General features: G+C 37.5%; 1 protein-coding gene across 3 annotated transcripts in view; it reads left to right on the top strand.

Annotated features, from left to right (window-relative positions):
• Window positions 1-22,309, top strand: part of Cntnap5 (contactin associated protein family member 5) — a 956,023-nt gene that overhangs the window by 921,088 nt on the left and 12,626 nt on the right. For all 3 annotated transcript variants that reach the window (XR_005974031.1, XM_041648130.1, XM_041648128.1), the window contains one exon: window positions 17,628-17,846. Coding sequence is in view for 2 of the 3 variants with exons in the window: in XM_041648130.1 (XP_041504064.1) it covers window positions 17,628-17,846 (219 nt within the window). In the remaining variant the exon portion in view is untranslated. The remainder of the gene's footprint in view (window positions 1-17,627; window positions 17,847-22,309) is intronic.

Below are 22,309 nucleotides of genomic sequence, written 5' to 3'. Positions count from 1 at the left end.
TGATCAGCAGATTCCAAGCTCAGTTAATTAATCACCTCACAAGACCTACTCCTTCCTACTGTGAACAAGCGATTCTCTAGGAATCTCAGGGGAAGTCCATTTAAAGGTGAAGAGCATGTTAACCCACACGTGCATTCTGAGTATTCCCTGATTTTACTGATCTGCTTATAGTTGCAACCAAGTCATTTCCAGAACCCTCTTTCTATGTCTCTTACCAGAGGAAACAAAGAACAGGGAGAAAAACAGCTTCTTAGCAACCTTTTGAGATGTAACTTGAGAACCACCAAAATGGTATGCTATCTATGGCAAATGTCAAGAGAGTTATGAGTCACTTTCCTGTCGGGAACTGGTTCCCACACTTGCGTATTTCTTTCTTACTGTGACTCTTCTTCCTTGAGAAGCCCACACACATGCTCTAGTCAGTGTCATGCTTTCTGCTGAGTGCCTCTCTTCCTCCTAACCCATGTAAGTACTCTCATATTTAAATATAGTAAAATATCCCATTCGGCTTCATAAACTGTCTCGTACGAAAGCTCTTCCCAGCACTGAAGCATTCATTTCTGCATTGAAGTGCTTGGTGTAGCCCAAGCCATAGTCCCTAAAACTCTAGAACTCCTTGGACTGTGGAGCCTTGTGATGCAGAGCTGCATCTCCATCCCCCCACGGAAAAGCAACATAATCATGGATGGTGCTATATAGAAAAGTGGAGACTCTCAAGAATAAAATTTTTCCTTCTTTTCCCAGACTGTAGTTTTGTTTTTGATTGTAGTCTGCACTACTTTTGTGGGTTTTCCAAAGATGTTATTTTGATGTCACTGCAGTTCATAATGTTATATCAAAATACACTTCATGTCTGTTGCAGATAATGTTGGTAATCTCTGCAATAAACATGTAGGAAGTGCTTTTGGTTTTAAATTGCCACTATTTTATGTAAAGATTTTCCTCTTACTCAGTATTGTATTGTAATTATTTGAGTGTTTTAAACCAAAGCAATACTATTACAATTTCATTATATTTCTGCCATTTCTCAGTTAACAGGAGCACTTTGTGTATTTGTGTGTTAATGTGTTGTGTGTCTAAGAGGGGGCATGCATTCCCACATGCATGCATATATGCCTACTCTGCTCATTGGAAGCCAGAGGAGGATGTCTGGTGCCTCACTCTATTACTTTCCATCTTTTTAATTTGAGGCAGGATCTCTCCTTGAACCTGGAGCTACGGTAGCCCCATCAACCCACAGAAATGTCCCAGTTTCCAGGATCACCATATTGGAGTCACAGGAACACATACATAGACAATCTTGACCACATATTTATTTGTTTTTACAATGTTAAAAAGGTTTTTATTTTTTCATTTTTGAGATTATAATTTAGTTACTACTTTTCTCCCTTCCTATTTCTGCCCCTAAATCCTCCCATATATCCCTCCCTACTCTCTTTCAAATTCATGACCTCTTTTTTTCACTAATTGGTGTTGCATGCATATATAAATATGTTTACAAGTATATATTCCTAAATATAATTTGTTCACTTCATATAATGCTACCTGTTTGTATTTTTCAGCACTGTCTGTTTAGTACTGGATAAGTGGTTCATGTGTTCTTCCCTGGGTAAGGCCACCATTCTCATCCCCATCTTTTCTCAGTTGCCTATAGTTCTTTGTGTAGGGTTGAAGACTAACAGTCTTTTCTTCATTCAGTTTGACACATTCAGTGTGCCTAACTTTTAATGTGCGTGTTGGGTATCAGAACTCAGCATCCACTATTGCTTATCAAGTGTCTCTTACATGTTGAGCCATTTCTTGGACACAAATATTTTAGACACACTTACCCATTGTTCATTTTAACAGGACCACTGAATTTTAGTTGAATATTAGTTGTTGCATTGACTGTTTTCTTAACTTTGTTCTTTTGTGTAGTTAGACTTGGGGAGGATCATGCACAGTCTTCAGAGACATCAGTATAGTTGCTCTATGTGAGGAAGTTCTGGGTGACATACTGCACCCATTATGATTCTTTCACACCTGTAACCACTCTACTACTTTGTCCTTTGATTTTTTTTCCTTTCAAATAAACTACTTGTACTCTAATACAGTTCTTGGAGAATTCAAATTATAGTATTAGAGCTGTGGATTAGATTTCTTAGGGCCCTTGCTCTGATTTCCACTTCCCTGTGTCTTAGAACAAGGAACTGGAACAGGGGCACATGGATAGTGATGAAGAGATCTTATTAGGAGAACACTAATGACGGTGGCAGGACACCAGATTGTTAAGAAGAATTAGAAACTCATGGAGCTAGGCAAAAGAACCCAGGTTGCTGTCCCTCGAAGGGTCATTTGTAAATCTTGGGCTTGTTTTTTGCAAGCTCTATCCCATACAAGTAGCCCTATCAGGAGGTATTTTCAGGTTTTCCAATAGCAACCATTTTTCATGTGTATATATGTGCACATGTGTCTGTATTTGTTAACATACCTGTAGTAATTTGTCTGCATGTAGCTGAGCATATATGTGTGTTCAGGAGCCCAAAGTTCACATTGAATATTTTCCTCAATTGATCTAGATTTCCATTTACTGAGTCAGGGTCTCTTCATTTAACCTAGGGATCACTAATTAGCTAGTCTGTTTAAGTTGCTTGCACCTAACATGTCCTATTTTGATCTTCCAAATACTGGGATTACAGCCCACCTTTGTGATTGCCTTGTTTTAATTTAGGTTCTAGAACAATATGAATCTTTCAGGTTCTCAAGCTTTTAGGACAAGTGCTTCATCCACTGAAACATCTTATCAGTGCTAACACATTAATCTTGTACCTTTCTATCCCTGCTCTACTCTTCAGATATAGTAACAGCCATTCTTCCATTTATGAATTGATTTAGTTGTAAAGCAAACCCAGATTGCCTACTTTCCAAAGATTATCTGTACTACACTATATCATCCAGTCTTTGATGAAAAGCACATGAGGCATAAGCCTAACTCTACACTATGTAGAATTATAGACAGACATTAAATAACTACCCAGATAGAGAATCAGTTATGGAAAATCTGAGTGAAATCAACATGTGAACAGATGCAGTTTTGTGCTGCTGGGAGGCTGCTGCACTGGATGGGGTCTCCTTCCATGATTAGGCTCTTCAGTATGAGAATGTGATGTTTATACATTGTATGCCATGTGCCTGGCAGTGAACTATAAGGGTTTAACCTTCAGTACTGCATTTAACACTCAACACAAAGATAACACACAGTTCCAAGAACCAGCTAGCAGGTATTAAAGTACCAGATGGTCTAACAGCATAACTAGCATCTGTTTTGAAACATCCCATGAGTTTGAGGGTTTAGATGTGAGCTACTCCTGTTATCTTTAGTCAGCTATGTGTAAGGGACTTAGAAGTTCCCAAAAGATAATTTGTAAGATGTCAACAAGAACAATATTAATAAATAGGAAAACTGAATGTTCAATCCATGGATTCTGATATATTAATGATAAACACTGTTTCTGGAGGAAGTGTTATATAAATGTTTAATTGAAAGAAAAAGTGAAAAACAACATTTCCAGGGAGTGTTTATGAAATTACCAAGTATTAATTTTCCTTCCTTTATAGAACAGTGTGCCATTTCTCAGTTTGAGGTTTTCATATAATTTTTAAGGGAGAAATGTTCCTAGATTTTAAAACCTGGCACAACACTTCCACTGAATTAAGAATGGTAATGTGCCCATCTTCTGAATGCTAGGCACACTATAAGCAGAAGTCACTAGTGTTCTTCTGAAGGCTGATTGAGGAAGTATGTTCATCTTTACTCTTCTTTTTGTGCCTGGAAGAGAGATGGTGGCTGGAACCTATAACATCGTTTTATACAGAAGGAGATAAAAGGTATAGCATGTAGAAAATGGAGAAAAATCTAAAAATAAAAATAAAAACGGAATGTCTGATAATATCTATAGCCATAATAAAGTACTAGGCTTGGGCTGCCTAGTCTTAGAGTTTTTATTAACTTGAGTTAAAGGAAACTTCGCGTTGAGAATCCTTTAACTGATTTTTCTGATGCATAAATTATATATGGAAAAGGATAATTTGTGACCTTGTGACCTATGGAATCACAATGTAAAAGTGGAAAGATGATTTTTCCCATTTTGGACAAATTTACATTCTCTAAGATAAACGTTTGTGATAAAAATGACAAGCAATGGTAACTTAAGACAAAAGGCTATCCTTCATGGGTCACTGGTCATGGTAACTGGAGAAAAGGGGCTATCCCTCCTGGGTCATGGTCATGGTAACTTGAGACAAGGGGCTATCCCTCATGGGTCACTGGTCTGGTCTCCATGCTCTAATTAAATTAATGTATCACTACTGACCTTTGGTGACTTTGAGGCCAGGGGCGATCCTTCAGAAGTCACTGGTCCCACTGAGACGTCAGTGGACAAGCTGGGACATGTAAATGTGGAGGTCCCTTACTGTGACTAAAGTTCATATGTAGGCAAAACAGGAAGCATGCAGTTTAGTGAGAAGCTAGAGCCACAGGAAGGTCTGTAGCTTCAGATGGTGGCTGCTCCCAGACAGGAGAGAAGAAGCAGTGCTCACAGGGCATCTAGGCTGGTAATCCCAATGGTTGATGTGTGCTGAGCTGTGCCTCAGCCTCCTTGACTAGCAATTATTATCCACACTAGTTCCAAACACCTTCTACTGAAATCCCAAAGATATACGTCCTGTCATCAGGACATGTTCAAAGACTCATTTCAAAATATATGGAAAAGCCTGGGCAGACCTGAGAGCAGATACCTGTCGCCCATGTAACAAGCAGATATGTCTCTGTGACCCCAGTACTGGGGGAAGGTGAATATACAGGAGAATCCATGTAATTTTGACTGAAATTGGAGTAATGAATGCACACTTTAAAGCCATCTTATAAAGGAGAAAATGACTGCGGATTGTACCCAAGGAAATAAATTGTAGAAGAAGCCTGCATCTGATTATATATACAAGTAGAACCAAAATTTTGAGCTCCAGGTTTAGTGAGCAAGGCTATCTTAAAAAAAACATTGAGTGAAGAGTGGCCAAGGAAGACATCTAAGGTTGACCCCAGACTTCCTCCACACAACCATTTTCTCTCTCTCTCTCTCTCTCTCTCTCTCTCTCTCTCTCTCTCTCTCACACACACACACACACACACACACACACACACAGAGACACATGCACAAGTGCCTTCTTGAAGAAGAGCATAGTCAGCAATCATCAAACATAATTAGCTTATTAATTTCCTGGTCAGTTAAACTTGGTTTTCTTTAGTAGGAAATGAGATTGGATATATGGGGCTATATTTTGTGGGAGGTTAATGAGGTCATGGAGAAAATGTTTACTAAATTTTGAGCAAAACACTTAGAAAGAATTTCATTTCAGTTGAAAATCGCATTCATTCAGCAGAAGACTTGGAGTCACTGTGCTGGCCACACCAAGATCATTTGCCTGGGCTCAGCCAGATAGATATATTGGGAGTTGGAAATTTCCTCTGAACTCCACATTCATTCATTTCCGGATGTGATGGTTTATGTTGATTGTCAACTTGAAAGACTCTAGAATCACCTTAGAGACACAGACTGGGCATGGCTGTTGAATTAACTGAGGAATGAAGCCCCACTTTAAATGAAGCATTCATGGCCTGAACAAAAGAAGAAAGTCATCTGCACACTGGCATTCATTCTCTCTGCTTCCTGACTTTGGATGCAATGGGGCCATTCTAAGGCCACAGCTTAAAGGATGGTGCTGCCCACCTCAAAACTGAAAGCTATAAATTTCTTCACAGATGTTATCAAAGGTGGCTATCCATGGTGCCTAGGTGATCATCAATATTAACCAATACTGGTCCTGTCCCTCCTAGATAAATCCCAGCTCTGTGAAAGAACTCTTCTTCTTTTTCAAAGTCAAGTGCTCCAAGGGAGTTACACCATGGGCAGATATTGAGGGTTACCTCTAATTGGCTTTAGTTGTAGTTTTCAGCTGTTGTCTCAAGGATACTAAAGAAGGAAAACTTTGACTTGAAAAATGACAACACATAAGTTACCTTCATCCACACCTTCTACCTTGTTATGCACAATCCTAGACATACAGGGGAGTAGTTTTTCCAGAGGTTGCATTCTGTTTCCTCTAGCATTGCCAGGCCAGTTCATGGGACATGTGCTTGCTTTCAATGTTCTCAACTTTATTTGTACAAAGTAACACTACTACATTTGAAAATACATGTAGGTATCTAAAAATTACCTGAATTTAAAATATTGATAAAAGATCCCGTGGTCCGAATGTTTAAAAAATCCTGAATTATGGAAATGTCTCAGTTTTAATGTCATGGTTATATTAAGAATAAAATGTGGTACAGTCTACACAGTAAAAGGACGCATGCAAAGTCTCTGAACCTAAGTTTTGATCACCAAATTTTGAACAGACCTGTGGCATGAGGCAGACTCTTCTGCTTGTGGGTGTTTTGGATGTACATGTGTACATGTATGTATGTGCCCCTGCATGCTGAGACAAGAGTTGATGTTAATACCTTTGTTAATTACTCTGCCTTATTTTTTTGAGAAAAGATTTCTCACTGGACCAGGAGCTCACTGATTGCCTAGACTGTCTGGTGAGCAAGTCCCAGTGGCACTCCTGTCTCCACCTGCCAAGTGCTGTTCTCAGTTTACACATGGTACTGGGATACAAACTTTAGTGTTCACATTTGTGTGGCAAGCCCTTTATTGAGGGAACTATTTCCCCAGCCCCTCCTTTCTTTCTCTGTTCTCTTCTTGAGACATAAGGGACTGCATGATCCCCTTAGTCTAGCCTGAGAATGAGTTGGCCTCAGAGGGGCTTCCCTAAATTCCTGTGCTGAGAACTGCCCATGGCTATAAGCACATTACTCTTTGAGAGAATTAATTACTCTTATTTAGATCCTCTACACTGAGCTTTGCTATCTGTTGTATAAAACATTCTAGTGCATAAAATCTATATAACTCCAACTCTTAGGAAGGGAAGGGCATAAAAACCCTGAAGGTTTCTAATATGACTCTCTCTCCCTTAGTGGCTTTCCTACCACTCTGATATGAAGTCCCACTTCAGGGCAGTTAATAAGTTTCTGTAGCTCATTTGAGCCTGTTCAAAGAGTTGCTATTGGGACATGAAATGCCCTAGTTTTGCTCATTCACTTTTAAAAAGTCTAAAACAGGAATAAACCAGTTCATGGCCCTTACTCAGTTCTGACTCCTTGTTAAATCAATAAAAAATATCTTGGGAGTAGGAAATCCTTTTGTATCTTTAATTCAAAGAAATGAATTCTACAGTCACTTTTAAATATTAACATAAAACCTCAAAACTAATTTCTCTATGGAAAATATACTTAATGCAGAATATGCTCTAAGTGTATGATACCTAGAATTTTAAAATTTAGTCATGCTGCTAATGTCTCTGCAATTCAGCATTCACTGTCTTATATCCACTGAGGTGTCATTGCATAATGCCTGTTGCTAGGCAACCAATTAATATGTTTTCAATTGTTCAGTCAGTGAATTGTTAAGTTGAAGTAATGGGTTCTCAAAGGTAGAATTTTAATGTTTTCTTTCATTTTTTATTATTTTAATTACATATTTTCTCCCTTCCCTTTTCTGCCTCCAAACCCTTCAATATACCCCTCCTTGCTGTCTTTCAAATTCATGGCTTTGTTTTTTATTAAATATATATAAATAAATATATAAATATATATTTGCATATATCTAGATATATAAAAGCACCATGGTCTGTACAATGTTATTTATATGTGTTTTCAGAACTGGTCATTTGGTTTTGTGTAATTGGTTTATGTACTCTTACTTGCAAAAAAGTATTTTCCCTGGTCTCAGAATTCTTCTGTTCCCTGTTGTTTGGGATGGAGGCCTTTTGGGCTTTTCTCCACCCACTCTATTTCTGTCCTGTTCTGAGACTTTATGATAGACATTTGGTACTTTAGTTACCCTGCTTATTTTGTTCCTGATTGCCATCTTATATTGTATCACATCTATTTACCCATCTACCATCTATCCAATCTATCATCTCTTCATCCATTTATCACATAATCTATTAGTACATCCATATATAATCTAATTATAGCAATATAATAATATTGTATTTTTAATAATTATAATAATATATCTAAATATAATAATTATTTTAAATAAATAAAAGATATATGACCTAATATATTCTAGACCCTATGCAATACTGACTTCTTTGAACACCTAAGAATGTATATTTTTCAATCTCTATCACCAAAAGTTTGCATTTTCAAAGAAATAAACTCCTCTATACTTGTATACAAATTTGTCATCATTTCTTCATAAAATTTATCAACTGTAATAGTTCATAAAAGATAAACCATTAAGCATATATGTATAGGTACATATGGGATGGGGGGGAAAAGGAGGGAGGGTTACAATTATAAAACATCACAAGTTCAGGATATAAAATTCAGAGTTAAGCTGGGGAGTGGGGGCATATGCCTTTAATCCCAATACTTGGAGGCAGAGGGAGGCGGATCTTTGTGAATTCAAAGTCAGCCTGGTCTACAAGAGCTAGTTCCAGGACAGGCTCCAAAGCTACAGAGAAACCCTGTCTTGAAAAACAAACAAAAATAATAAATAAAAAATAAAATTGGGAGTTCACTTGTTAATTAGGAGCCCAGAGGATTCCTGAAGAAAAGATTCAGTCTGCCACATGGAGGAAAACATCTGCCATGTTACCTGTGGATGAAGTCTCCTTGGAAGCACATAAAGACCGAATGTATATGCCCTTACTTATAAAATGTGATGGGTCATTATAAACAGAGCTGATAGTGCTTGTGTCAAACAGACTTAGATTACCTCTATAATTCCAAATACAATCACAGAAGTCTCAGGATATCAGAGAGAAATGTTATTGTTCAGTCTTGGAAAGGCTCAAAGGAAACAAATGACATTGTCATAAGAATACATCTTGTCTCTTCAAAGAAAGTTTCAGTTGACAGGTCATTAGTATGGATGTAGAAGTAGAGCTCCATGTTTTAAATGGCCAGAGTGAGAGCACATAGGATATACTGGTATCTATAACCCCATAAGGCTGCATTACAGTTGATAATAGAAAGTGGTTGCAGTTTGTTTTTTCTCTGTAATTTTCTTCTACTAGAGTAAAGGAACCACTTTTCATAGGAAAAAAATGGATTCTAGTTGACAAAGGTAGAAAACTGAGAAAAGGCTTCCAACAACCCGGCAGAAGACAAGCCATATGGTGAAGTAAAATCAGTACAATGAATGGGTGGAAGAAAAGTGCTTTGGAAGATAGAGGGTCTCATCTTCATGTGGCTCCCACCTACCTCTCCAAAATCATCTTTTACCTTTCTGATTCTTCCTGGTGTGATTATTTGTCTTGTGTGTGCCTTTCTCCATGCCTTGGAAATTCTAACATTTATCCCATGTTATAACCACTGTCCTCATTAGCTTCAGAAATACACTGGACATAGTCCAGAGTTGTCTGAGAAGGTCTCACTCTGAAGATTGCCAAGATTGATCAGCCTGTGGCCATGATTAAGAGACATTTTCTTGACCAATTATATTGATGCAGGAGGAGGGTATAGCTCACTCTGGGTGACACCATCCCTACACAGGTATATTTGGGCCTTATAAGAAAGTTAGCTGAGATTGAGCACAAAAACCCAAGAAAGAGTGAACCAGATAAGCATTCTTCCTACATGGCTACAACCTTGAGGTCCAACCCTGATTCCCCTCAGTGACTGATTGTGACTTTGAAGTGTAAACCAGTTTGAGTCTTTCTTTCCCAAGTTGCTTTTGCTCACCATGTTTATTAAAGAAATGGAAAACGAAAGAACAAATAGATTAGCTCAACAAGATCCATTCTAATAAAACTTTCTATTTATTTATTTATTACTTCTGCCTCCTCCCCTCCACTGCCTCCCATTTCCCTCCCCCTCCCCCAATTAAGCCCCCCTCCCTCGTCAGCCCCAGGAGCAATCAGGGTTCCCTGCCCTGTGGGAAGTCCAAGGACCACCCACCTCCATCCAGGTCTAGTAAGGTGAGCATCCAAACTGCCTAGGCTCCCACAAAGCCACTACATGCAATAGGATCAAAACCCAATGCTATTGTTCTTGAGTTCTCAGTAGTCCTCATTGTCTGCTATGTTCAGTGAGTCCGGTTTTATTCCATGCTTTTTCAGACCCAGGCCAGCTGGCCTTGGTGAGTTCCTGATAGAACATCCCCATTGTCTCAGTGTGTGGGTGTACCCATCGCGGTCCTGAGTTCCTTGCTCATGCTCTTTCTCCTTCTGCTCCTGATTTGGACCTTGGGATTTCAGTCCGGTGCTCCAATGTGGGTCTCTGTCTCTGTCTCCTTTCATCGCCTGATGCAGGTTAATATCCAGGAGGATGCCTATATGTTTTTCTTTGGGTTCACCTTCTTATTATTTAGCTTCTCTAGGATCACAAATTATAGGCTCAATTGGGAATATACCCAAGAGATGCCCTATCATACAAGAAAAGTATATGATCAACTATGTTCATAGCAGCATTGTTTGTAATAGCCAGAACCTGGAAACAACCTAGATGCCCTTCAATGGAAGAATGTATGAAGAAAGTATGGAATATATACATATTAGAGTACTACTCAGCAGTAAAAAACACTGACTTCTTGAATTTTCCATGCAAATGGACTGAAATAGAAAACACTTTCCTGAGTGAGGTAAGCCAAACCCAAAAAGAGGAACATGGGATGTACTCACTCATAATTGGTTTCTAGAAATAAATAAGAAAACTTTCTTAAGTCAGTTTTGTGACTTCCTGTGAAAGGCAAGCAAACTTCTATTTGCCCTAGATAGGAAACCCACTGCAGATCACAGTAACAATCCCACTACAGTCCAGCTTACAGAGCATGTGAATATATTGTGTTACTTAGGGAAATATGAGTGAGGGGTCAATTACAGGAGCATGTAGACTGGAAAGCAGTGGCATCCCTGAAAATCCCACCCCATCCCCAATGATGACTCGGAAAGCTGCACCGCTCGAGATCTCTGTACACCTTTCAGAAAGATTGATTGGTTGGAGAGTCTCCTCACCCCCGCAATTGTTATCTTGTGAATATTTTAAGTTCTGAAAACGTCTTAGAACCTTGAGGTATTTTGTTATCTGGGCCTTAAAAGTTTTATTTACATCCTGAGACTTAAGGAGCGACCTACAGGGAAGAAATGATTCAAATTGGAATCAGACGCAATTAGTGCTTCTGAAAATGAGGGCCCTGTATCATCTATGCTATAATTGTCCAATCATTTATTTTAAAATCTAAATAGTTTTTCTCATTTTTAGTTTTTATAAATGCTTTAGTTTTATACAACATCATCTTTACTATTCAAACATATTATTATAACCAAGAGAGAATTTAGTTTTGTATTATTACACATTATCCTAGAGAATTTCATACATGTTTATAATAAACTACTATCATATTCCAACACCTACCTTCTTTAATTCACCTCATATCCCCACATCTCTGAACTTCATGTATTGAAGGGAAACCATCCTCTTGTTCGCTGATAAATTCCACTGCTCCAGTGCATGGCCTAAGCATCTAAACCTTTTCCTCTCAGAATACTGCTTGCACAAAGATTATGAAAATAATGTTATTCATTTCCCTGGGGGAATTTTCATATTCTATCCCACCCCCTTGTCTTAGATGTGTCAGCATTTATCTCCATCTTCTCACTTCCAGGCATCTCTCTCTTCTGTAAGTCATGTCACCTGAAACAATTGCTTCTTAGAAAAATAGAGAAACATGCAGAGACCATAGCTTGTCCAAGCACCCTCCTACAACTTATTCTCTTGAAACAGGATTTCTTAAGAAACCTGGATTAAGCTGTCAGCAATCAAACCCCAGGAATTCTTCTATGTTCACTTGCACAACCACAGCCAAATGATGGCGCTCCAGGGGTCAATGTCCATGGCTAGCTTTTATGTAGATACTGAGGATTTGAATTCAGATAGGGTTGGACTATCTCCCCCAACCTTAACACTGGACATTTCACTTAGTGAAGCTTGTTTCAGCTACACTGAACTCTAGTGGGATAACCACTTTGCTTGTATTCTCTGTTCACATCTCCATTTACAACAGTTCCCTTTATTTATATTTTATATCGGTACAACATTTTACTTTTATAAGCCAGGGTCATGCGGCCCTACCTGGCTTGTTTTATGACACTTTCAGATTCAAATATCATAAATGACTTTTCACATATAGCAAATGTCATGTTACATTCCAGAGCTGAGTCTATTTTGAGCAAATTTGTGACTTCTTCCTCTGCTTCTTTCTTTAAATGATAAAAAATTTCACTAAAACTGCCTCAATAGTTTTTCTGGACTAGCCCTGTTCTCTCCCTATCAAAACTTGCTGATCAGACTAAGAATGATTTGAGTTTCTTTCTTTGCCCTTGCAAATCCTCTGGCGCGTTTGCAATTTAATGTGGAAAGTCTGAAAAAGCATGGGATAAATCCGGACTAGCTGAACATAGCGGACAATGAGGAATACTGAGAATTCAAGAACAATTGCAGTGGGTTTTTGATCCTACTGCACGTACTGGCTTTGTGGGAGCCTAGGCAGTTTGGATGCTCACCTTATGAGACCTGGATAGAGATGGGCAGTCCTTGGGCTTCCCACAGGTCAGGGAACCCTGATTGCTCTTCGAGCAGATGAGGGAGGGGGACTTGATCGGGGGAGGGGGAGGGAAATGGGAAGCGGTTGTGGGGACGAGGCAGAAATCCTTAATAAATAAATAAATTTAAATAAAAAAAATGTCTAAAGAAGCGCCTGGAGGGGGGGCCTCAGTACTTAGGAGAAATTTCTGCTCTTCCAGGGTACCCCCAGTTCATTTACCATCACCCGTGTTTGGTATATATTCAGCATACACATAAAAATAATAATAAAATATTTAGAATTATGGAAAAAGTTTTTAGTAAATTATCAACTGAGCTATTCAATGCTTTAATAACATTTATTCAAATTTTCTAATAAGTAGAGCAACACCTGCATTTTAATTCGTGGGCATTTTATTTCTTCAATATACTGAAGGGACATCAAAATTAGGCAAAGAAGTCTGAAACTGACAAATAAAGAAGCAATAAAGAGACAACATGTCTGACAGTGCACAAATAACAGTATATATTTAATATGGAGAAATGTTAATCAAAACTCAAAATTTCAGTAATGCGTACCAAGCTCAAGAATTCAGTTAATGAAAATATGTTGTAAGCCAGGTGAGTTAGCAAAGGCCTGTCATCCCATAACCTGGGAGAGTTTGTCAGGAGAACTCTGTTTCAAGATAATCTGAACTGTCTGCTGAGACCCTGTCTCAAGCAAACAAATGAATGAACAGACCCATGAAAAGAACGTGCTATTCATTTGAAAGAATTGAAAGATTATATTTTAAGAGATTTTACCCCCAGACAAAGACAGAGGGTGAATTGTGAGTATAACTCACCCCACACACCGTACATATATACACACATACACATACATGTATAGTGTGTGTGTGTGTATGTATACTTGAACAGGCGGAGGCTAGAGAAGGATATCAAGTACTATCCATTACATCTTTCCAGCTCATCCCCTTGAGACAGTCTCTCACTGAAATGAAAGGTGGTTAATTACACTACCCTGACTGGGACAGGGGGTTCCCAGAATCTGCCCACGTAAACCCCAAAATTCAGGTGATAGAGGCAAAGTCTATGAAACCTAGCTCGTTTCTGTAAGCTATGGGACTTCAAACACAAGTTCTCAAGCATGTGTAATAGGCACGCATAATTACAGAGCTACTTTCCAGATCAAATTGAAGGTGGGCAACATAAATGTATATTAGAACATGTAAGCAAAAATAATAGTCATCAAAACACATTCTGAACACTTAGCTAAGATTTATAGATACTGTTTTATTTTCCCACTCTTTTTGTGGCAGACATAATGACTGTTGGTTAACGGTGGGCAAAACCAAAGCTTAGAAATAAAGACGGAGGTCTTCTGTATTGTAGCAAATTTCATCAGCTCACGTCCACACAGGTCTGCCTGCACTATGTCAGTGTTCCATGCCACTTCCCTGTTAGCACTTCGGGGCAGGGGAGAAATCTGAAGGGAATGAGACACTGATATTTGTTAGTATCTTCAAGTGTGTTTAGAGAGACAACCTCAAGCTGTTCCTAGTAAGGCAGTTAGAAATTAGTTTTTATTCTTCATAAATTCTCATGTTTCTACAAAGTGATAACATGTTTTATGAAAAGAAACTTCATGGTTTTCTATTTTGACTAGAATTCACATATATTAAGAAATCTCGGGAACAGTGCGTAGCACTGCATTCTTGTCAGTGAAACTTGCCTTTGGTTTTGCTTATCTGGCTTGGGACACCTCACCTACCTATTTCTTTATCTAGTTCAATGGTAACCTAAGCACTGAAATAAAGAGTTTATAAAATGTATAATATATTTAATACAGAATTCAGTAAAGTGTGTAATATTTGACCAAAGTATTGAGTTTCTCTTAGTTTTGTGATCTCTTTTATGTATTTTATGTAAAATTATTTCACTAAACTCTTTGAGAACTGATGCCCTCTTCTGGCTTCTATATACAGTGCATCTGTGAGCATGTACAAACACATATATACAGAATTAAAAATGAAAATAATATCTTTTAAAAGTAAATAAATGTTGTGTTGTTATGGCTACTCAATGAGTAATAAATATTGAAGATTTCCATCCTTATTTCCCTTCTTATTCCTTCCTTCACTTATTTGTAGGAAGAAAATTATTAATTGCTATTACAAGTTTATAATACAGTGACATGTAAAAATATTTTAAATTGTCCTTTATGGTTTTTGAAAACCATTCTATTTTTGTAAAAATCAAATAAATAGTTCCCTCATCCATCAAACTGAGTGTGTTTTTTTTATTATATTTTATAAAATTTTAGTTTCCTATTTTTGGTATGTGTGTACAGACATGTGAAACACACATCCTTGGTTCCCTTTTCCTATTGTGGTATTTTCAGATGGAACTTGGGAACATTGTACAGTATTTTGAACCAATTGAAACCTATTAAAAAACCTCTGACTTTATATAGAAGTTTCTTTTATTCCTTTTCTGAAACCTCTCATTATTTACAGTCTTAATGTGTCTAGAATAAACACTTCTAGAGATAAGGTTTTGTTCCACACAACCTTTCCTTAAAGAAAGAATGTCACTTCCTAGCATTTCACACAATTTCTCTATATGTCTATTTTTGTTGCAAAAACTTTGATTTGTGACAACCTGTACGGTGATATTCTCTTTGGATCAGTAAAAGCTTCCTTCCAGTGAGCTCACAGCGTGAGAAGAGGCACACCTGACTTAGACCCTGAAGGCATAGTTCAGTGAAACTTCACTTTCTACTACTTTGAAATCCTTCAATACTAAAATGACATTCCAGGTTATACTTCCCTTCTCTAGTCTTTTGCTTCTCTATTATTCCTGAGATATAATTCTGCCCTTCATGCACTACCGCTCAGTGAATAACTCCACCCTCCACTAACTACCAATAAATGACTAACTACTGTGTGTTCTACATATCGAACTCGACAACCACTTTAATGGCTGAGCCATCTCCTCGATCCAGACTCTTTTAGATTATTTGGATGAAACCATTATAGCTACAATGGTATTTAAGAGTGAAAAAAAGTGGTAAAGAAGAGAATCATAATTTAAAATGAGTATGATAAAAAGACTCAGAGAAATGCAACAATATTGCTTATCATGAAGAAAGTCAAAGGAAGCTAGGTATGAATCAAGGCTATAGAAGCTGGTCATGGGAGAGGAATGTCATATTCCCCAAAAGATCCAGAAGAAATCTGGCCATACAGATACCTTGATTTTAAGCCCAGTGAGCACTGTCAGGCCTCCAGTTTAGAGAGTTGAAAGATAAGGAATTTGTGTTTTAATCAATTTATTTAAATTTGTAGTAGTTTGTTATACTAGTCACATGAAGTAAAGTGTCATTCCTGGTTTTGTATGTAAGAAAAGACAAGTGACAAGCTATTTTTTCCCATTGAAGTGAAAAAGTAAGATGAGAACAAAAATTAATGGTGCCGAAGAGATGGCTCAATGGTTAAGATCACTTGCTGCTCTTCCAGAGGAAGCTAGTTTGGTTCCCAGCACTCACAAAGGTATCCTTGTTTTAGGGAATCTGATACTCTATTTTGTCCTCTAGAAGCACTCACACAAAAACACATGGTGTGTGCAAATGCAGAAGCACACACACACACACACACACACACACACACAAAGAGAAAGAAATATCTAAGAATAATAAATATTTTAAAGAAAATAATTAGGGGTGATATAGGAGAGCAAGAATTACTAAGAACTATTAACCGTCTCATTTTCTACCACACTTTCCTGACATATTTTCTTAATGCTGTCAGCATAATGCATTCTTAGAGTTCAAAGAAGACACCATTTGACCATTTATGAATCAAAATAAAATTATAATGTATGCTGGTAGATAAGAAAATCCCTGCCCTTCTTCCTGAAACTGAAAGGCTTATCATAATGAAATAACCAGTTGAGCCATCTAGTTGTGTTGAAAGTATTATACCTTAAGAAAAATACTGTTCATTATGATTTGCAGTTTTATGTAATTGCACCATAGCAATTTGTTCAAATGACCCCTTTTAAGAAAAGGAATGAGATGTCTTGAAGAAAATGAGACATTTGATCTTGCTGTGAATCCCAAGTGATTGCATCTTCATCTTTCAGAAAGACTAAAAATGCCCTGGGAATTTGAATATGTTCATAGGCAAAAGCCATCTCCCCAATTAGTGTCCAATCAGTATGATGAAAGGAACTGATGCAGGTAGAGATGTACCTTTTCTCAGTCTATTCAGCTTCCTTGAGACAAGCATGATACACCTCTAGGAGACACACTTTTATTTCTAAACCCTTTGTTCCCTTCTTATCATTTTCCTGTGTTACAATTGTGAATCAAATGTTGTAATAAGCATTATGATTTGCTTGCGTTAATCACCTGCATCCATAGATAAATAGTGATGAGGACTGAGATACAAATTCTTTCAGCTATCTAGTGTTTTATTAGAGTATAATAAAGCTGCATTACCCTTTTTCACAGTTCAAAACATACATGAATTAAAAATTAGAAACTTTAAACAATTTTGTATCAAAGCAGAGATAGTCGTAGCTCTTTTCTATGAGATAGTTGAGTCGTGTGCTAATGCCTGCAGTAAATGTGCAGTTGAGACGAGGAAGAGGGGTATGTATAGCTTCCTTATTCAGAGAATAGCAAGAAAGTTTCAGCCATTTCAGTTAATGCTTGCAGTAAATATGCAGTTGAAACAAGGAAGAGAGGTGTGTATAGTTTCCTTATTCAGAGAATAATAAGAAAGTTTCAGTCATTTCAATTAGTGCCTGCAGTGAATGTGCTGCTGAGACGAGGAAGAGGGGTATGCATAGCTCTATTTAGAGAGTAACAAAGAATTTTCAGTCATTTTAGCTAATGGTCAAGGAAAACACGGATTATTTGAAAAACTAAGATCTGTGGTTCTCTTTATTGCAGAGACACTTGGCTTGGATCCGGAAGTTGCTCGAGCAAACACGTTGGGTTTTGTTGGATGCCTTTCTTCAGTCCAATACAACCACATAGCACCTTTGAAGGCAGCCCTTCGTCATGCCAACATTGCACCTGTGACTGTCCAAGGGACCTTGACAGAATCCAACTGTGGCTTCATGGTGGACTCTGATATGAATGCAGTGACCACTGTGCATTCTTCATCAGGTACTTCCGAGAGGTTGCTTTCTTGAGTTTCCATCACTCTTCTGCTGTCTTATAGAGTTAAACAGCTGGTCAACAGCACTCAGCTCATTACCTTTCATGATTATAGGTGGTTACAAATTGTAACTGGCTTCTCACAGGTCATATCTGTATTTACAATATACTCTGATGGAAACAAGCTAATGGAGAAAAGGTTTATTCTGCTTCACAGTACAAGCATCCAGTTCTTCATAACAAAGAATCAAGACAACAGGAGCTTTAAGTAGCTGGTCATGTCACACATATAATCTGGAAGCAGAGCATGTTATAAACATGCTAGTATTCTGATCATTCTCCATCTATACAGTTGAGGATCCCATCCAGGGAGTGGTGCCAAGCACAGTGGTTAGCTCTTCTCACCTCAGTTAAGAAATCAATATAATCCCGCAAACATACCCAGCAGCCTGTCTCTCAGGTGATTCTAGATTCTATTAAATTGACTTTTAACAAAAACAGTAGTGGATAGAAATAAACAAAAAATGGTGTGAATATTAGAATACTAATTAATCTAATTGGTAATATATTTAGTAATATACTTTAAGTATGAAATTTAGCAATAAATAGATATTGTGCATTTAGCCTATTGAAAATTAATAGTTAACAAATTAACAATTAAAATTACCTACACATATTTAACATAATTCTAGTTTAAGGCAATGAGCAGTTTTAATTAATGTGTAGCGTCTTGTAGTACATATAATACACATATTCATAATATGCATGTGCATTATTGCATCACTATTGTTTTAGTGGAAAGTGATATGAGAACTAAATATTTAAGGGTTGTGAAGGCATCATAATGGGGACTTGGATAATAGTAACTATAGTATTGTTCTCTAGTTCTTTTTAAGGAAGAAGTAATAAAATTATAGACACAAAAAGTGTAAAATATGATAGTTTGTATGTATTATCTGATGATTCCTTTATTAAATTAGCAGGAAGGCGCTAAGAAGAAGGCTCAAATGCTAAAATGCTTGCTGTACAATCATGAGCGCTAAGTTAAATCCCCAGCAGCCAGATAAGAAGCTGAGTATAGCAGTGAGCCCTTGGACCCCAGTGCTGGAGCAAAAACAAGAGATATTTGGGGCTTCCTGACCAGTCAACCTCTCTGAATTAGTTACCTCCAGAGTCAGTCAAAGATGTAGCCTCAGAAAGTGCCAATAAAAAATAACTGAAGAAAACATCGGAAATAAATCTCTTGCCTCTGCATTGGCCCTCATTGGATAACATACCTGCCTATACATGTGTATCATTCACACGTATAAACAAATGCATACATATATAAATAAATATACAAATGCATATTCTGTACATACATCATTTTACATAGTTACACTGTATGTGTTTATGTGTCTGATGAGAACACTTGATCATAAAAGCATATTTGTACATTTTATGATTTTGCTTATTCATGATAAAATTGGTATTCTTTAACCAATGATGCCCAAGCTACTGTCAAGTATCATTATGTTCTACAACCAATTTTGTTTTTCTTTTTTTAGATTCTGAGTATTAGTGAAATTTACATTCCTTTTCTTTATTATGGATGATTTTCACTGATCTGATATTGTTTCCATCCACATTCTTTTTTAATGGAGAAATCAACTATTGTGACTGAGCAAAATTCTAGTGTATATTTGTGTGTGCATGTAATGTATGTGTATGTGTGTTTATATATCTATGAATGTATGGCTATGAGTGTTGATGTACAAATTCTTTTTATACTCATCTATTGATACTTAAGCTACTTCCACATTTTGACTATTGTGAACAATACTAAAATGATCATAGATTATAGAAATCTGTAGGCATCACTCCCCGATTTTGCATTATATTGGAAAAGCATAATAATCAATTATATAATACTGCCGTAGATACATATATAAAGATAAAAACAGTAGATTAGAGAACGAAGAACTAAACATGGGCATATGTGGTCAGTTCATGTTTGGCATGTACTGGGAAAAAGCACTTGCTTCATAAGTGCCTTGGGTTTAGCTAACTAAAAGAAAATCATATAATTGAAACTTTGTCTTAATCTATAAAAAATACTTGACATGGGACTCATTAATGGTTTATAAGGTTTGAAACATTCAAACTTTCAGAAATACCTATAGAAAAATATCTTTGATATTACTCTTGAAAATGATATTGTATTGATATGACTAAAATGCATATAGCAAAAGCAAAAATAAATGAGTGAGTAAAATGGCATCCAGCTAGAACTGGTTCTCCACAGAAAATGAAATGATTAGTAAAATGCGTTGGCTGTGATCAAAGACTTGTGGATTCGATATCTCTTGGTATTCAATTTTCAAGACATATTAATTGATTTAATTCAAAAGCCAATGAATAAATAAACCTTATTAAAATTAGGCAAAGCATTCACATATACATTATGCCAAAGTGACATAAAAATCACCAATAGAAAATTGACACATGAAAAGTATGACCCTATGAAAAGCACTAACACTTCAATCATTGGGGGTGGCAAAGCCTTGGCAATAAAATGCTTTTTTATCACTCTCAGGAGAGCTGTGGTCAAAAGGCAAAGGGTGGATGTTAGAAAGAAGATTCACCAGCAGCTGGTACAGCCCCTTTGGATACCAGTATGGCAATTTCTCAGAAAAATTAGGAAACAACCTTGCTCAAGACCCAGCAATGGCAGTTTTTGGTATATACCGAAAGGATGCTCGAGCATACCACAAGGACACACGCTATGTTCATAGCAGCATTGTTTGTCATAGCCAGATGCTGGATACAACCTAAATGTCACTCAACCAAAGAATGGATAAGGAAAATGTAGTGCATGTACACAATGGAGTACTACATAACAGAAAAAAATAATGGCTTCTTGAAATTTGCAGGCAAATTGATGGATCTAGAGAACATCATATTGAATGAGTTAACCCAGACCCAGAAAGACAATTATCATATGTACCTACTCATAAGTGGTTTTTAAACATAAAGCAAAGAAAACTAGCCTACAAATCACAATCCCAGAAAACCGAGACAACAACGAGGACCCAAAGAGAGATATAGATGTATCTAATCTACATGGGAAATAATAAAAGACAATATCTCCTAAGTAAACTGGGAGCATCGGGACCATGTGAGAGGGTAGAAAGGGAGGGGAGAGGCAGGGAGGGGAGCAGAGAAAAATGTATAACTCAATAAGATCAATGAAAAAAGGGAAAAAAGAAAGAAGATCCATTACTGATATTCCTCAGAAAAAGGAAAGTGTGTGTGTACACTTATTAACACACATGTATCATCTTTCTATCACATATCCATCTATAATCTATCAATTGATCAATCTATCTGAGTGTCTATCTATTTATCTGATCTACATAAAGAAGTATAGGGACTAGTCAGCAGCAACAACAACAACAAAAAAAATGGGGGCCAGACAGTAGTGGCACACGCCTTTAATCCCAGAATTCTGAAGGCAGAGGTAGGTGGATCTCTGTGAATTCACGGCCAGCCTGGTATACAGAGTGAGTTACAGGACAGGCTCCAAGGCTACACAGGGAAACCCTGTGTCGAACAGCCCCCCACCCCCACACACACACACTCACAAAGAATTGGGGGAAAACAGGAATTAGGGACTTGATTGTGTCCTCTACTAGAAGGAAGTGAGGCAGGGCTGGCAAGACTGAGCCCCGTAGGGCTGAATCTGTTGAGTAACTTTGACCAAACCTGTGTTATGGAGACTACTGCTAGCAGTCCCATAATTATCTCTATGGTGTTTGATGGAGAAGGCACATTGGCTTGGGAAGTATAAGTTAGATAACAGAGTGGTTGTGGTGGGGGGGGTAGGCTGTGGACTGATTGATTTGTGTGTGTGTAAGGCATGCTTGTGTGTAAAACATTTATTGTCTCTAGGAACTAATTAGCCTATCACTGTGTGACAATATTCCTGAGGAGATGTAAAAAAAAAAATATTTACTCAATTTAGAGAACTGGTGATAGACAAGAGTTAGGATACCTCCAAATTCCAATATGAAGAACCAGTGAGTTTCCCTGGGGTCATTTTCAGGATTGTGGATGATGGGTCACTCATTGCAATAGAAATGACTCAAGAAAGCTTCAAAGCCTACCCTGGCATAGGCGATGGCTTATGTGACTGAAACTCTGAAGCTCACTGCAAGATTTATGGGCAGCTCAACAGCTCAGAGAGTATCTCTTGCAGGCAGTCTTGCTAATATCTGTCCTTTTCAGGAAGCTCTGATGGTCTGAGAACCTTCAAGGAAGCTTGACTTATATGAGAGTATCTCTTATCCATCCTTTCTACTTATATAAGCTTGGGGAAGGAGGGCACTAAAACATCTGCTCAGTTAGTGGAGTTACTGAGTTGTTTATTCTCTGAGCCTTAAGGAACTTCCCTTTAGAACATTCCGAGTCATAAAGAACCCTCTTGAAGGGAG

This window comes from Microtus oregoni, unplaced genomic scaffold (genome assembly GCF_018167655.1).
Source record: "Microtus oregoni isolate MIOR12 unplaced genomic scaffold, Mior012 000003F_ref0000135, whole genome shotgun sequence".
Taxonomy (NCBI): Eukaryota; Metazoa; Chordata; class Mammalia; order Rodentia; family Cricetidae; genus Microtus; species Microtus oregoni.
The sequence above is the reverse complement of the archived record's forward strand: the minus strand, read 5'-3'. Positions and strand labels throughout refer to the sequence as shown.